This window comes from Notolepis coatsorum, assembly GCF_963971535.1.
Source record: "Notolepis coatsorum genome assembly, chromosome: 14".
Classification (NCBI taxonomy): Eukaryota; Metazoa; Chordata; class Actinopteri; order Aulopiformes; family Paralepididae; genus Notolepis; species Notolepis coatsorum.
The window spans coordinates 69,117,081-69,133,303 of NC_140178.1; the positions used below are offsets into that span (position 1 = coordinate 69,117,081).

General features: G+C 46.8%; 1 protein-coding gene across 1 annotated transcript in view; it reads right to left on the bottom strand.

The window, feature by feature from the left end:
• The window catches only part of prkcab (protein kinase C, alpha, b), a gene marked incomplete at its 3' end in the record, with an annotated part of 626,135 nt that overhangs the window by 27,622 nt on the left and 582,290 nt on the right, over positions 1-16,223 (bottom strand). The window contains exon 15 of the mRNA XM_084328655.1: positions 9,463-9,570. Coding sequence (XP_084184781.1) covers positions 9,463-9,570 — 108 coding nt within the window. The remainder of the gene's footprint in view (positions 1-9,462; positions 9,571-16,223) is intronic.

A 16,223-nucleotide genomic window follows, 5' to 3' on the forward strand; every position in this document is an offset into this window, starting at 1 on the left:
GGGCTACTGTACCATATATTAGTGTTGCAATGCATGATAAATAAACAGTGAAAAAAGCTAAGAAATTGGATGGGGCTGGGACATTTGGGACGAATACAAATGTAAGATGAAAATCTTTCCAGCCTGTGGCAGGCAGTGGAGGTGTGAAATCCAGAACAATAGGAGTCACAAAGTGGAGTGGTGGAGTAGTGGTAGAGTAGCAGTAAAAGCTGGACTTCTAAGGGCTTCTACTGTATGTAATGTCACCTCTGCACCGTGGATGGTCGGCAATAAACACCCACCAACAACACCTGTGATTCCGACTACGCCATCATTGTTGTGAGTTTGGAGGAGTTCGAGAGAAGACCCCGTCACATATGGTGTCAGAAGTGGGGTGGCGTAGTCGGGAGATTGCCTGCCTTCCAGGGCGGCGCACCGAGCCGCGCTCCTGGACACGAGCGTGGAGCCGAGACCTACCGCTGCTGGACGAGGGAGGAGGACGCCGCAGCCCAGCGCGACGGGGGGGACCGGGTGAGAGCCGAGAACCTACCGCCACCGGAGGGCTCTGCCGTCGCTGGACTCCAAGCTGTGCAGCAGGGAGGAGGACGCCGCAGCCCAGCGCCGACGAGGGGGGGACCGGGTGAGAGCCGAGAATCCTACCACCACCGGAGGGCTCTGCGTCGCTGGATTCCGAGCTGTGCAGCAGGGAGGAGGACGAGGAACGGTGGCTGTGCGTTCCGCCGGGCCAACATCCCATGAACATGATTCCCAGATCCAGGTTGCCGCACATCGGCAACCTCGTCGACGGGAGGGATAATGTGACAGAGTGGGTCTGTCACTGACGCCGGGGCAGCACGCACGCACACATACACACAACATTCACTCATCATATACATTCATACATAATCAAACATGCATACATATCCATTAATCTAAGCATACATGCATTTATACATACATTCATATATCCATTCATACATATATTTATTTATTGTTGTTGTGTTGTGTATATATATTTATTTATTGGGTTGTGTATATGTATTTATTTATTGGGTTATGAGGGTTTTGGTGTTGGAGGTTGTTTTTAGATAATGAGTGTATAGGAAACTGTGATTCAATTGATGTGTAGCACCTGTTTAGTCTTGTTAATTAATTATGTGTGGCACCTGTGGAGGGGGAGGAGTGCAGGTGTCATGAGGGCTGCGTGCCCAAGGTTCTGGGTTCTTGCCCTGCACCAGTTGCAACGTAGGTGACTGAGGGAAGTGCCGTATGTGTCTGTTAGTCTGTTTGTCTCTGAGGTGGTGCTTCACCAGATAACGGTTGCAAAATGGGTAACTAGGGAAGCGCCACCCAGTAAGTGTTTTGTCTATCAGATTAAGTTATTGTGGAACGCATCAGGAGACCCTGATCCACTAATTTATCACCTCCCGGTTGGACTACTGCAACGGAGTCCTGTTCGGGGTACCCAGCAAAGCCCTGGACAGGCTCCAGTATGTACAGAACTCAGCTGCCAGGGTTCTCACTCACACCAAGCCCTGACAGCACATCACCCCCACCCTCATCCACCTCCACTGGTTCCCAGTCAAGTTCCGGATATCCTTCAAACACCTGCTCCTCACCTACAAGTCCATCCATGCCCCCCGATACCTGTCTGATCTCCTCCACCAGCACACTCCATCCCGGAACCTTCAATCCTCTGATCTGGGTCTCCTCTCCATCCCTTGCACCAGGTTGCAGACTTTCGGTGACAGAGCCTTCAGCGTGGCATCCCCCCCCCCTTGTCCCCCATATTGCCCCATTTGCCTAGCCCTCTTGATTGTGAAGCGACCTTGGATTTCCTGAAAGGTGCTATAGAAATTAGATTTATTATTATTATTATAAATTCGGCACTACTGATGAATGAAGTTATTTCAGAACACTGCCTATTGAATAACATGACAAATGAGCATGAAAAAAACAATGAGTGCTTGAGAGGTTATTTACCTAACAAAAAATGCTTCAAATATTTTCATGAATAGAACAATTACATTGGACATTTGATTATGTATGTCATCATGCAGCACAAGCACAATACAACGAAAATAAGTTTGGCATCTAACCCATTATTATTTATTTATCCTAAATGAACATTCCGACTGCCTGTCTGCAGGCCCTGTGCATGTCGCAATACATTAACTCATTCACTGTTTGGCGCCAGCGTTAATGACCATTTTACCTATGTTTGCAGACCCATCGTGTGTTCTGTATTATAGCTATGGAGACAATAGTATGGCTCATTTACAGGCAATGGGTCTCATTCTCCAACAGAGTTCTATTGGAAGACTTATCTTGAAACCGACTGAGACAGAATCAATGACAAGTTCACTCTGAGTCCCGAACGTGCTGGTAATATGTCTTAAGGGGCTGAAACGGTCACAGCTGTGATATGATCTGCTTGGAAAATGGCATTCTGTCTTAAACTCGAAAGCGTGTTCCCGTTCAGGTCATTTGCATACAAAACAACGCCTCCAGAGCTCCTTATAAGGCAAAGTAATGACGCAGCTGTGTGGAAATGGATGCGGAAGTGCCTTGCGAGTCTTGCGCGACCCATCGAAATGAGATTAGATTTGTATTAGTATTAGTATTATTGTCATCATATACAGCTCGTGGTACACCTGCCGCACCGCGCACACACACACACACACACACACACACACACACACACACACACACACACACACACACACACACACACACACACACACACAGTATACTGTAGCCTATGGCGTAATGAATGAACGCAGTATAGGCTTATTATTCCATTAATGCCTACGCCGTAATGAATGAACGCAGTATAGGCTTATTATTCCATTAATGACTTGTTGCATTAGGATTTAGTAGATACTATATGCTCTGCCCTACATACAGTATAGGTACAGTCTGTACTTATACTGTACATAGGGCAGAGGCAGAGCATATATAGTATCTACTAAATCCTAATGAAACAAGTAACTAGAATATATTAAGCCTATACTGTTCATTAGACACGTAGGCCATACTGGCGCACACAAGAAAAGAAAATTGAATATTAATGCAGTCTATTTCCATCAATGTACAGTTTTGCTTGTAAAGTGTCCCCCACCCACCCCTCCTACCCAACCCGCCCCCCCCACCACACCCACCCACCCAACCCCACCCCACCTACCCAACCTCCTCCAACAGTTTCTACGTCAAATGTATATACTCTCTTTTCTGGACTCTTTTTGTATCACAAACGGTACTGTATTTGCAAATCTGGTATGTCATAAATGTATAGATGTAGCAGTACTGTCTATCTGTATGTCGTGTGTGTCATATATGTTATGATGAATTGAAAATGGGGGACCCTGATGTAAACAAGACGAACGTCTTTCTCTGGTCTGCATCCCCTTAACAATTGTATGTAATTGAGCTGTACTGTACTGTACCCATTCTGAAATCTGTTAATAAAGTTTTCAATCAATCAATAAATCAATCAATCAATCAAACAAAGGTCTGTCCCATTGTATACCAATCAATGGGATATATTGCATGTTGACCTGCATTCTTTCAAATGTATATAATTAATCATTAAAACAGATGTGTAACAAATAAGAAATACAAATTCCACAGAAGGCATGAAATAATTATTATTTTCAATCATTTCACAATAATTGCATAATTGTATTTGAATATCTGAGTAATTAAAGTAATTATACATTTGTCCAAAATAGCTGGTTCAGATATAGTTAAGCAGCTGCCCTGTGATCAGATGAATCCATATTATTTATTTTTCCGACATCAAATGCGTAATTTCTTATCGTACAAATATTGTCATATTTATTTTAATTATGATTAAGTAATTAATTCCAAGGAGGCCTGTAGCGTTAACATGAAGGAATCACTATGAGAACACAGTCTGTCAAGTTAATAAAAATTTCAATTACTCAATCAATCATAAGACTGCTCCTCAGCACTCTTAAATCTGCTCTCAGCCACGAACAAATCTGATCTCAGGAAGATTTGGGGACTCGCGCTCCCAGCCCTAATATGTCTTAAATGGGCAGAAATCTGCCTAAGAGGAAATTTTTTGTCGTAAATTCGTTCGGGAATGAGACCCATTGTTCATAGTCCATTACTGACTAATCAGCTAATTTCTACACACTGTAGTTTGTTACATGCTACACGCTAAACAGCGGCCCATTTCCGGAATAATCCAGTCTTTTTCCATAGATCGCGAGATAGGACGCATTATATGCAATAAGCCCGAATCGTTCTGGTTAATTCCCTGAAACCCCAAATACTCCCAAATCAAAGGTATATGTACATATGTACCCGTGCCCAGCCCGAGCCCATGACGTTCAGGCCCTGCCCGACAATAAGCCTGACTGTAATGCAACATTTGAAGCCCTAGCCAGAGTGAAAGCCCCCCAAAAAAAAAATATATATATATATATTAGACTTAAAAATTTATTTTTTATTTTTATTTGTTTTAAATATTTGAAACACGGTTTTATATGAACTTAATAAATAAACAAAAACGAAAATGTCCAATAGGTCTACCTAAATAACAGATAGGCGCATATCGCGCTGAAAACGAATGAAGCATTATAGTATAGCCAAATATTAAATAATTATTTTGTTTTAAAATATTCGAAACACTGTTTATATATTAACTTAATAAATAAACAAAAATGAAAATGTCCAATAGGTCTACCTAAATAACGCATATCACGCTGAAAACTAACGAGCATTATATAGCCTGTTTCGCTCTCTTATTAGAATGCCGTCTATTTCCATTTCCCAGCACGAGCGTTAGACTGACTCACACGGTGCCTCTTCATCACAATCAGTCCAAAAACTGCTTGGATGCTACCGAATCCGATGTTGCGAGTATACAGAGGTACTGGCAGACACAGACTAAAACATTAATGTCATCATGACACAAAAGCATACAGAAAAAACTCGATCAGCAGCCAATTATATATAAAATAAATCAGGACTCACCACGCTGTTGACATCAGCAAGAAAACGTCTTGCGTTGAATAACGTTAACAAAACTTCGCCAACCGGCTGCTACATCCAAGAACAAATTAAAACGTTCGCCAACTGGCTATATTCCAACTTCAAACAACAATTGAAGTTATTGAACCACTTCGGTCTGCTGTTCATTTGTTCACCATCCACCGTTGATGTCCTTCAGCACTGTTCTACTGTCCTCGAATTCTCCCTGCGGTAATTACATCCAAATGTTTCCAAAAATGCAGCTTTCCCAGACACTTTCAAAAGCTCTCCCTTTCCCTAATTCCCTATCTGTTAACTTATCCATCACGACTCAGAGACACGAGGCTCTGACTCTCTGATCTCTGATGACAGCTGGCGCAAAACAGAAAGTGAAAGCAGCGCGAGGCGCGCGCGCAATAAAAGAAAATTGCAAGACAGAATTATTTATTAAAAAAAAAAACCCTACCCAGCCCGAACCCCGTCGGGTCGGGTAGGGCCCCGTCGGGCTCGGGCAGGGATGCAGTACACTAATATGTACCTTCACAAAATCATCAAGGGGGGGGGAGGTAGTCTAACCCCGAAAATCCGATCGTTAGATAACGCTTTAACAGTTTATGTCTGGTAAAGTAAGTCACTGTGATCGTTACAGAAACATGTTTCAGGTTCGGTAAAATAGAAATAAAATAGACCACCTTAGCCAGGAGGTACGATCGCGATTACTCGTTTATAGGGATGCACCGAATATTCGGCCACCAAAGATTTTCGTCCGAAAATGGTTAAAAAAGGCCCTTTCGGCTTTCGGAAAAAATATCACCGAATGTCAAAGAACAGGGTTACGTTCGTAACCTAACGTGTTGTTGTGATGACATAATCAAAACCCATTTTATTAGACACAGACCAGCTCGGACCTTCAATTGAATTGAATTGACGCAAGCCGCCAAGCTAACTGACGTTAGCCACCGCTAGGCTAACTAACGTTAGCCGTACCCTAGACAGCGGATTGACTCCACGACACCAGTTCCATTAGTGAGGAAAGGGGGGGAGGGTTATATTGACAAGGCTTGACAACAGAGGTTCAAAGATAACTTCACATTTATTGGCTATTCGTTTCTTTATATTGCTTCATGGATCGAGCTCCTCCAGCTTCCAAACCTGTGTGTTGATATTCTAGTGTGACATCATCAACTACGGCAACTAGGAAGCTCAAAACTCAAACCTAATTTTGTCCAGTAAGACTTGAAAAGAGATATTATTTAGGGCGGCTGGGTGGCGCAGCGGACTAAGCGCTCGTCACCAACGCGAGAGACACTGGTATCGAATCCGCGTCAGCGTTGCCTCCGGCTTGGCCGGCCGTCATACTGGCTCAATTGGCAGAGTCAGCGGGAGGGAAGCCGGTGGGTGGTAATCTGGTCATTGTAAACAGCAACTCCTACGGGTCGGTCAGGGCGCCTGCACAGCGAGGAAGGGAGATGGTGAGGATAGTGTGAGCCTCCCACACGTTACACCTCGCCAATGAGAGTCCGCGCTGGCAGGTGAAAAGAAGTGGCTGGCTGACTCCGCATGTATCGGAGGGAACATGTGATGGTATCTATCAACCCTCCCTAGACCGACCAGTGGGGGGCACATGCGAGCAACGGCCAGAAAGGGGAGGGGGGAATTGGCATGCCGACTAAATTGGGATGGGAGAAAAACACAGAAAAACAGGAGGAGAAAAAGTGGATACAAAAAAAAGAGATATTATTTTCTATATATTATCTACTGGCCTAGAACTTTATGCAGTTTTAAAGCACCTTGGCTTTGTTCTGAATGCACTTTGTTCTGAATGCACTTTGTTGTAGTTATCCTACAGAGAAAAGAAAATGCACTTGACTTTAATGCACATTTTGTTGTATGCAAAGAGAAAATGTTTAAATTGTACAATCTTTCAGCAGTCAGTCTGGAATTAATGTATGCATTCAAAAGTGCTGAATAAATGTTCTATGGACCTATAGTGATTATTAATATTATTTAAGTAAAGTTTTGCCATAATCATGTATTTTGCCATAATCAGGTAGCTGAACAACATTGGTAAGAAATAAATACATTATATATATATATATTAATCATATTCGGCATTCGGTTTTCGGCCAACTGTTTCCTATTTTCGGTATTCAGTTTCGACAAAGAATTTCCCATTCGGTGCATCCCTACTCGTTTATATGTAATTACACGTGTTTACGGGACACTATAGGTTTTGAAGCGAGCAGATCTGCTAGCGATTGCTTTGCAGGAGCTCCTCCCTCTCAGAGCGAGTGTTGATAGTCCATTTCATTCATTGCCTCTCCTGTTCCCTTTCTATCAGAGTTCAAAAGGTAGGCGATACTGCCACCTGGTGATATTCGATCGTCATTGCAATTCCAACGTAGGTAGATGAATCATAGACACCTACAGTAGATGACTCCAGCTGACCATATAGAACGGGATCAAAGGAAAATATCAAAGGATAAAAACCTGAGTAACTTCGATTTTGGCGCTCAACCGTTGGCGAGATAACCCGACTATACTCGGGTATGTCCATTAAAGAGTTAACAGCCGTCTGTTATAATCACATTTAACATTTTAAGCATTTTATGAGAAAACTAAATTAGTTAGATTGGACATTTGAAAACGGTCTCGAATGGCCAAAACATGTCTGGAGATTATAGCTTTAACGTTACCAATTAAACTTTTTTCCCCACCAGTTAACCTGAAAGGCGTGCTGATCAGTAATGCAACGTCATGATTGTCGATTGATGGGAGTATCGATAAATATACACATTTGTTTATGTAGGCTATATTTAGCAGCACATATAAATGACGAACTAACTTAGTTAATTAATAACTAACATACATAGCATGGTAATAATATGTAGGTTATTGATCAATGAATGTATTGATAAATGTATTCATATTACAAATGATGTAGAAGTCATGTTATTTCCTCATTGTGAACTTGCTGCGCAATTGTCACTCAAAAATCTCCTGCTTCTCTCATTCATAACAATGGAAGCGATAACATTCTTAACGCTCTAACGCACAATTATTTTAATTAACGCCACCATATTTTTTACGCAACATTATTATAATTTCATTTTTTTTACTAGACTTCACTCATGTATTATTGATACTCTCATTGATACTATGTTTGTTTCTGACTCAAAGTGTGTCTGTGTGAGAGAGAGAGAGAGAGAGAGAGAGAGAGAGAGAGAGAGAGAGAGAGAGAGAGAGAGAGAGAGAGAGAGAGAGAGAGAGAGAGAGAGGGGGGGGGGCGGAGGGGGTGAGTCCTCAGCCCTTGTGTTGGTGAATGTAACAAGTTCCTAACGTTTTCTTTCCCCTATTATTTCATGCACACTTTATTCATTCTTTAAAATTATTTTCTATTAAGTTATTTTGTGCATCACTCTGTTTTGAATTTGATGCAAATTTGTAATGCATGAGGGTCATCCTTTTGTGTTAAATGGCTGCATAAAGCAAGCATTTGTTGACTCTCATGTTGATAAGAGTATTAAAACTTGAAAAAGATCAGTTTAAGGTAGATTTAGAACAGATTGCAATTAATTTGCCATTAATCACGATTAACTATGGAAAATCATGCGATTAATCAGATTAAATATTTTAATAGATTGACAGCCTTAATGTTAATACAAGAGTCTGAGAATGAGATTACCCACCAAGTTTAGTAAAATGGCTGCATTTATATAGCGCTTGTCTAGTACAAGTGCTGTTCAAAGCACCTTACTGGATGACTGCATTATTAAGTCAGTTCTTAGTAATGGATTTGCAGCAAACCTCTGTTCATACATAGGCACATAAAGGAATATCTTATCTAACATAACATAGTAGATTTGGTACAATACAGTAATAACCAAATATGAGATGCTGGCTTATTACGATCTATCTGGCATGAATGACTGGAAATGAAGAGATATTGGGATCGGTATTCATATTTACATTTTACATTTTGTCATTTAGCTGACACTTTTATCCAAAGTGACTTACAAGTTTTGTACAACAAGTCAGCAGGAAGGGTACAACTCTATCAGCTGAGTAACAATGTTCATCAAAGTGTTGAGTGCTACAGTGTAGGTTAGTATATTATGACAAGTGCATGGCAGTAAGGTTAGTTAGGGTTAGATATATATATTTTTTTCATTTCAGATATTGATTGAAGAAGTGTGTCTTTAGTCGCCCGCGAAAGATTGGATGGGTTTCGGCTGTCCTAACTGTGGTGGGAAGTTCATTCCACCATTGTGGGGCAAGGACCTAGAATAGTCGGCATATAGGAGGCCAATCCACTTATTAAGTACTTGGTACTCATATTAGTTCTGAATAGTTTTTAATTGCGCCAATTTGTGTCCAGAATGGAATGAAACGGATTGATCACAGGGAGAGACACAAAATGACCTCCTAGGATGGCTGCAGCGGGTGCATTGTGACATCACGTGAAAACAAAGTGATACTTACTCCCTTGCAGATGGAGACAGCCTCTTTGGACAAGGACTTCGGGTAGGACACATTGTGCTCCATGATGGACTGGAAGAGCTCATCCTCATCCTCTCCATCAAACGGCGGCTAAGGAGGAGGAACGCAAATTAATCCAAGCACATGCTGTAGCTGGCTGACAACAGCTTTACATAGAGAACCTGTATGGAGCAGGCATGCATCTGACGCATGGCTCTGACTTAATGCAGCTGGCTGACAACAGCTTTACAGAGATAACGTGTATGGAGCAGGCATGCATCTGACGCATGGCTCTGACTTAATGCAGCTGGCTGACAACAGCTTTACAGAGAGAACCTGTATGGAGCAGGCATGCATCTGACCTACTGTATGGTTCTGACTTAATGCAGCTGGCTGACAACAGCGTTACATAGAGAACCTGTATGGAGCAGGCATTCATCTGACGCATGGCTCTGACTTAATGCAGCTGTGAGACCTTAGCAGCCAGAATCTAATGTGTGTGTGTGTGTGTGTGTGTGTGTGTGTGTGTGTGTGTGTGTGTGTGTGTGTGTGTGTGTGTGTGTGTGTGTGTGTGTGTGTGTGTGTGTGTGTGTGTGTGCGTGCGTGCGCGCGCGTGTGTGTGTGTGTAAAATTAACTATTGTCAGTATTTTAAACTAGTGTCAGTGATGTAAAATAGTGGCAGTATCAGTGGCGGCCGGCCGATAGTGGGCGCTAGAGCGCCGCCCTCCCTGGTTAAAAGAAGAAGAAGAAGATTTTTTTTTAGAGCCCTATAAATAAAATAAACATGTTTAAAATGAATAATATTTACTCATTTTAAGTATGTTTGTGTTTCCAATGCACAATATAACGTTAATATATCAAATATAAATAATTGTTTTCATTAACAGGAAGTGACTGTCTGATAGAGAATCATACCACGTCTATACTTTCCGTAGCCGCATTTCTCTCGGGCTAGATGCAATAGCGCTTACAGTGGCCGTGCACTGATTTCATCGCTGTATCCGTCGCAGCCAATCAGTGCGTAACGCGCTGTGCGTTGAAATATGATGTATTATGATGGAAGCCGGGCGCGTTTTCAAGCAATCTATTATCATCTAAGTAAGCAGCGTCTATACTTTCCGTAGCCGCATTTCTTGGAGACGCTCTCTGATTGGCCGACGACAGTTTCTACCCTGGTTAAGCTTAGCCACTCTTCGTCTTCGAAGTAGGTTAAGGTTAGAGTTTGTCTTAGAGCGTGACGGCAAGTTCTTTCGACGGTTAAGCTTAGGCACTCTTTCAAAGTTGGTTAAGGTTAGAGTTTGTCTTAGAGCAGGGCGATAGAACGCCAGGTAGTTTGCAGGCTGTTCGACGTGTAAATGGGCAAAGAGACAGTAAGACACAGCTCATCAGTACTTGTGTTGTGCTAACAATAAGCAATTTGCCTAGTTGGATGCAGTCTGGACAGTGGATATACATCAACATTGATTGATTGGGACTGTGGGACAGTGGACATATACACTTTATCAAGCCCTGGACCACGTTTCAACTAAACAGTGAGTTAATGCGGTCTCTCTCTCTCTCTCTCTCTCTCTCTCTCTCTCGCTCTCTCTCTCTCTCTCTCTCTCTCTCTCTCTCTCTCTCTCTCTCTCTCTCTCTCTCTCTCTCTCTCTCTCTCTCTCTCTCTCTCGCTCTCACACAGCGTGTTGTTGTTGTTGTTAATTTAGCCGTGGGTGATGCATAATGAATGAATGAATGGTAACTTGTTTAAAATGACAAGATATATATATGTGTTCATTATTGGATTAATCATACGTGTACTAGTGTAGTATGACTTAACGTTGGAAACGTTGTCGAGTCAGCTGTCCGCTTGGTCAGCTGTCCGCTTGCCTTCACCCCCCCCCCCCGCGCCCACCCAAATGTAGTTCACACCGGCCGCCACTGGGCAGTATTATTAACGATAGGTTATGTATATAACCTAGTTATATGAGTACTGGCTGAGCGTCCTGCTCTTCGCCATCGAGATATACCTCATCTCCAGTACCTAGTGTACTCGATCAACGAATAAAAAACAATACACCCAGCACCTGCCAGGCCCCGCCCTAGTGCTACGTACTATATAGCACTAGGCGTGGTCACCACTCGCTCTTCCTCGGAAAAAACGTTTCCCAAGAAAAGTTTCCCCAAGGGACCTCAGGGCAAGCTAAGAGCAGGACGCTCAGCCAGTACTCATATAACTAGGTTATATACATAACCTATCGTTATATTAGTCGTACTGGCGAATCGCGTCCTGCTCTTCGCCATCGAGATATGGGGATAGAGCAGATGCGAGGACCGACAAATGCACCCCCTGAGGGCCCTAAAGCCCACATCAGGGGGCAGGGGAGTCCCGACACCCCATCCTTCCTAATGAAGAGGGGGCGGCAGTCAACTCCACCCGAGTGCGAACAAGAGGGAACTAGAACCTCTCGAACGCACAGCACAGGCGGAACCACATGTGACACAACACATTGTGGCCCACACCCACACACTCCTGCTACCCCACCAAAGGACGGGAAGCAGGAGAGGTCACAGACCTCAGAACCGCCTGGGAAACAGAACCCCCGGTCATGTCCATGAGGTAAAACCTTACGAAGAGACCCGGTGAGGACCATGAAGCCGCAGCACAGATGTCCTCCACCGAGGCCCCACCCAGTAGAGCAGCAGAGGCCGCCACCCCACGAGTGGAGTGTGCCCTGACGCCCCCAGGGGGAGCCAGCCCAGCCAACGTGTAGCAAAGGGCAATGCCCTCGCACAACCAATGGGACAGGCGCTGTTTCGACAGTGCCTTACCAGCACGAGAGCCACCATAACAGACAAAGAGCTGAACGGTAGCCCTGAGGCCCTGAGTACGGCTGAGGTAAATCCCCAAAGCCCGGACCGGACATGACAGGTGAAGGCCCGCCTCCAACCCACTAGCGCGAGGAGGCGGATGAAACGCCTGAACCATAATATCCCTGGATCGGAAAGAACTCCGGATATTTTTTGGCACGAAGGCAGGATTAGGCCGCAGAGTGGCACCGCTATCGGAACGAAAAGACAGGCACTCTGGCCATACCGAGAGAGCACAAAGCTCACCCACGCGTTTAGCGGAGGTGACGGCCAGCAAGAACTCGGTCTTGAACGACAGCTGTTCCAACGGCGCTTGCTCAAGAGGCTCAAACGGGGCCAAGGACAACCGACCGAGGACCAATTGAAGATCCCAGCTCGGAGCCAAAGAGCGTTTCACCGGCTTAATGCGTCGAGCGCCAAGCAGGAAACGCCTCACAAGAGGGTGGCTGAACAAAACAACACCCTCAAATCCCTCATGATAAGAGGATATAGCTGCTGCATATACCCTCACCGTCGAGGCCGACAGTCTATCAAGGAGAGACTGAAGGTAAATAAGGACAGCATCCAGGGGGCAGGACACCGGGTCCCTGCCCTCCGCCTTACACCACTCTTGGAACATACGCCACCTACCCACGTAAAGTGCGACAGTGGAGGGAGCATGCGCATTCCGGATGGTGTCAACCACAGAAGGGTCCATCCTCTCCAGACTTACCCTCTCACCAGCCAAACCATCAGAGGTTGGCGTATCACCGGGGGCTGAAACAGCGACCCGTGTGCTTGAGAGAGGGCCCTCGCCGACCAAGGAACAGGCCGCGGCGGGGCTACCAGTAGCTGGATCAGGACCGGGAACCACACCGCTGTGCCCCGGTCCGGCGCAACCAGGATCACGGTCCTGCGCTCCCTCCGTATCCGCTCCAACAACTGACTCAACAGATGTATAGGGGGAAAGGCGTACAGAAGGCCGGGCGGCCATGGATACATTGAGAAGGCATCCACCCCCAAGGGGGGATGGTCTTCCCGACTGACCGAGAACCACAAGGGGCACTTGTGAGATTGTCTGCTCGCAAACAGATCCACTGAAGCTTCCCCGAAGCGATCCCAGATCTGCCTGACTACGACTTGGCGCAGTTCCTACTCGCCGGGACGAGGACCGCCCCGAGACATCATATCCGCACCCACATTCTCCTTGCCAGGGATGTGGAGCGCCGTCAGACTGCGCAGCCTGAGAGCTGCCCATAGCCAGAGTTCGACCACCGCCCGGTGCAGGTGGGTGGATCGTGTTCCACCCTGCCTGTTGATATACGCCGCTGCCGTCATACTGTCCGTTCTGACCAGAACGCGCTCGCCTACCACCAGGTGGACGAACCGTCTGAGGACCAGGAGGACCGCCCTCAATTCCAACACATTGATGTGCAGGGTAGACCGGGCAGCATGGATCGTCCAGCTGCCCCCCACTGTGTTGGTCCGACACGTCCCTCCCCAACCCGTGAGGGAAGCGTCGGTGAAGACCGTGACGTGTGAACGCCTGCTGCCCATGGGGACCCCATTGGTGAGGATACCAGGCCTCCTCCAATGGGCGAGATCCCCCCATATTGACAAAGGAACCGTCAACCATTTTTATTTGTCCCTCACCGAGTCTATTCTCATACTGGAGAACCACCTCTGTATCCTCCTTATGAAGAGGAGGCCAAGAGGGACCACCGCGTGAGCAGATGCCATCATACCGAGCAGGCGCATCACTTGCAGCGCCGTGACCGAGAGGGTTACAATCATGGGCCTTGACCTCAATGTCAAGCCCAAGTACTCCACCTGTTGACTGGGAAGAGGCGTACTCTTCTTCCAGTTCACAGCAAAACCCAGCTTGATGAGGAATTCCACCACCAGCCTGGTATGAGACCTGGCGGCCTCCGACCAGCTGAGGAGCAGAATGTCGTCGAGATAGAATAGAATTCGTATTCCCTGATGACGTAGAGGCTCCAGCGCAGTCTCTACGCACTTGGTAAATGTGCGGGGAGCCAGAGAATAGCCGAACGGCAACCTCTGGTATTCGTACGCTACGCCCTGAAACAGGAACCGTAGGAACTTCCTGTGAGGAGGGAAAATCGGGATGTGAAAATACGCATCCTTCAGGTCTATGGAGGTGAACCAGTCTCCCACTCTGACAGCAAGTAGCAGGTGTTTGATGGTCAACATTCTGAATGGTCTCGCCACAATCAGACGATTCAACGCGGACAGATCCAGTATAGGTCTGACCCCTCCCGTTTTTTTGGGCACCAGAAAATAACGGGAGTAGATGCCTGACATTGCGTCCTCTCTCGGGACCACGACTACGGCCTGCTTCGCCAACAGAGATTGGATCTCGTCGGCCAGAGCTGTCACTGCTGCTGACCCTGACAATAGGGTCTGCACCAAACCTGAGAACGGAGGGTGGGGTCGTGCGAACTGCAAAACAAGCCCCAGCCTCAACATTCTCTCCATCCACCCCACCAAACAGCATTCTTGTCGCCATATGTGATAATAATCCCAAAGCGCACCCGCCGTCAACTGACGCTGGGCCGCAAGGAACAGCAGATAGGTGGCCCGGTCCCTCCCGCTGTGCGTAGCCTCTGAACCCGCCAAAGCGGACAGGGCGGTCGCACCCAAGGGGGGACCCCGACAGAAAGGGCCGGTTTGATACGGGAGAAGCTGCCATCAAACTGGTTGACACACGCTCCCCCCCTGAACACCCCTCTAGAGCATGCTGAGGAGTTGTTCCGCAGCTAGACATGCAAGGCGTGAGGACCCCATGGGTTCCTACACACCGTAGCCCTGCAGTGATATTGCTACCACCCAAATCACGCGCGCCTCTTCTTTGCAGACCACTGCCGATCTCGCGGGAGTGGGAGGCATCAACGTGATACCCCGCCTGGCGAAGGCGAGGTCGGGGTAACCCGTGCTGAGCATTCATACGAAGAGGCCTCGAGTCCCCCTGCTGACCACTGTAAATAGTGGCAGCCGTAACACCAGGCTCACCAATCACACAACGTGTGGCGCGGGAGCCACGTGACAGCACAACATTCTCACGGACAGACCCAGGCTCAGCCATCAACTGGGTGTCAGCCCCTGTCCCCATGAGAAGCGAAACGTGGGGCCGCATGCGCTTCAAAGAAGGTTCGCTGCCCGCAGCCAAAGGAAAACGATCAGAGCCCCTCTTCCGCTGGTGACGGGGAGAGGAATGATCGGGGAGCGGGCTGTTCGCGGCAGAATGACATCCAACATGGCCGATCCCTCGGCCGCCAAGGCTGTCGGCCTTGTGGACCCCTGTTGACTCTCCGCCCAGGGTACCACTGGCGGGGGAAACATGGCCGCCTGTCGAGGGCCTCGCCACAGTCGCTGACGAGGCCGTGCTCCAACCTCTGGCTGCATAGCGTGAGGCGGTGTGGGACCTAGATCAACAACCGCCTGCGTCTCCGCAGAACGACCAAAGAGTCCCTCTGTGGAAAAAAGAGCTGTGAGGAGAGAAAACCTTTCTTCTTCCCCAAGAGGAGATTGCTCCAACCAGAAATGCCTATTAACAAGCGTTGATAGCATTCTAATCCTCCCCGCAGTTATAGCTTGCGACTGAGTCAAGATCTTTATAACACCAAAAACATGCAAAATGTTTTCAGCGTCGGCTGGTCCTGTAGCCCCACTACCCGACGCTAATGTGGACAGAAAAACAGTCAGCTGAGCCACAACACTGGCCGCCGCTAAATTCCATCCTGCAGCAGTATAACTCTCATCAGTCCATCCTGCCACCCGCCGGGCCGACTCGCTCTCAAGCGTCGGCTTCCGGGTGGGACACCGTTCAACCCCGCCGGGGCACAGGATCGATGCTACCTGGCTACCTAGCCACGGCACACCCGCCCTGCACCCTGTTGTCAACCCATTCACCCGT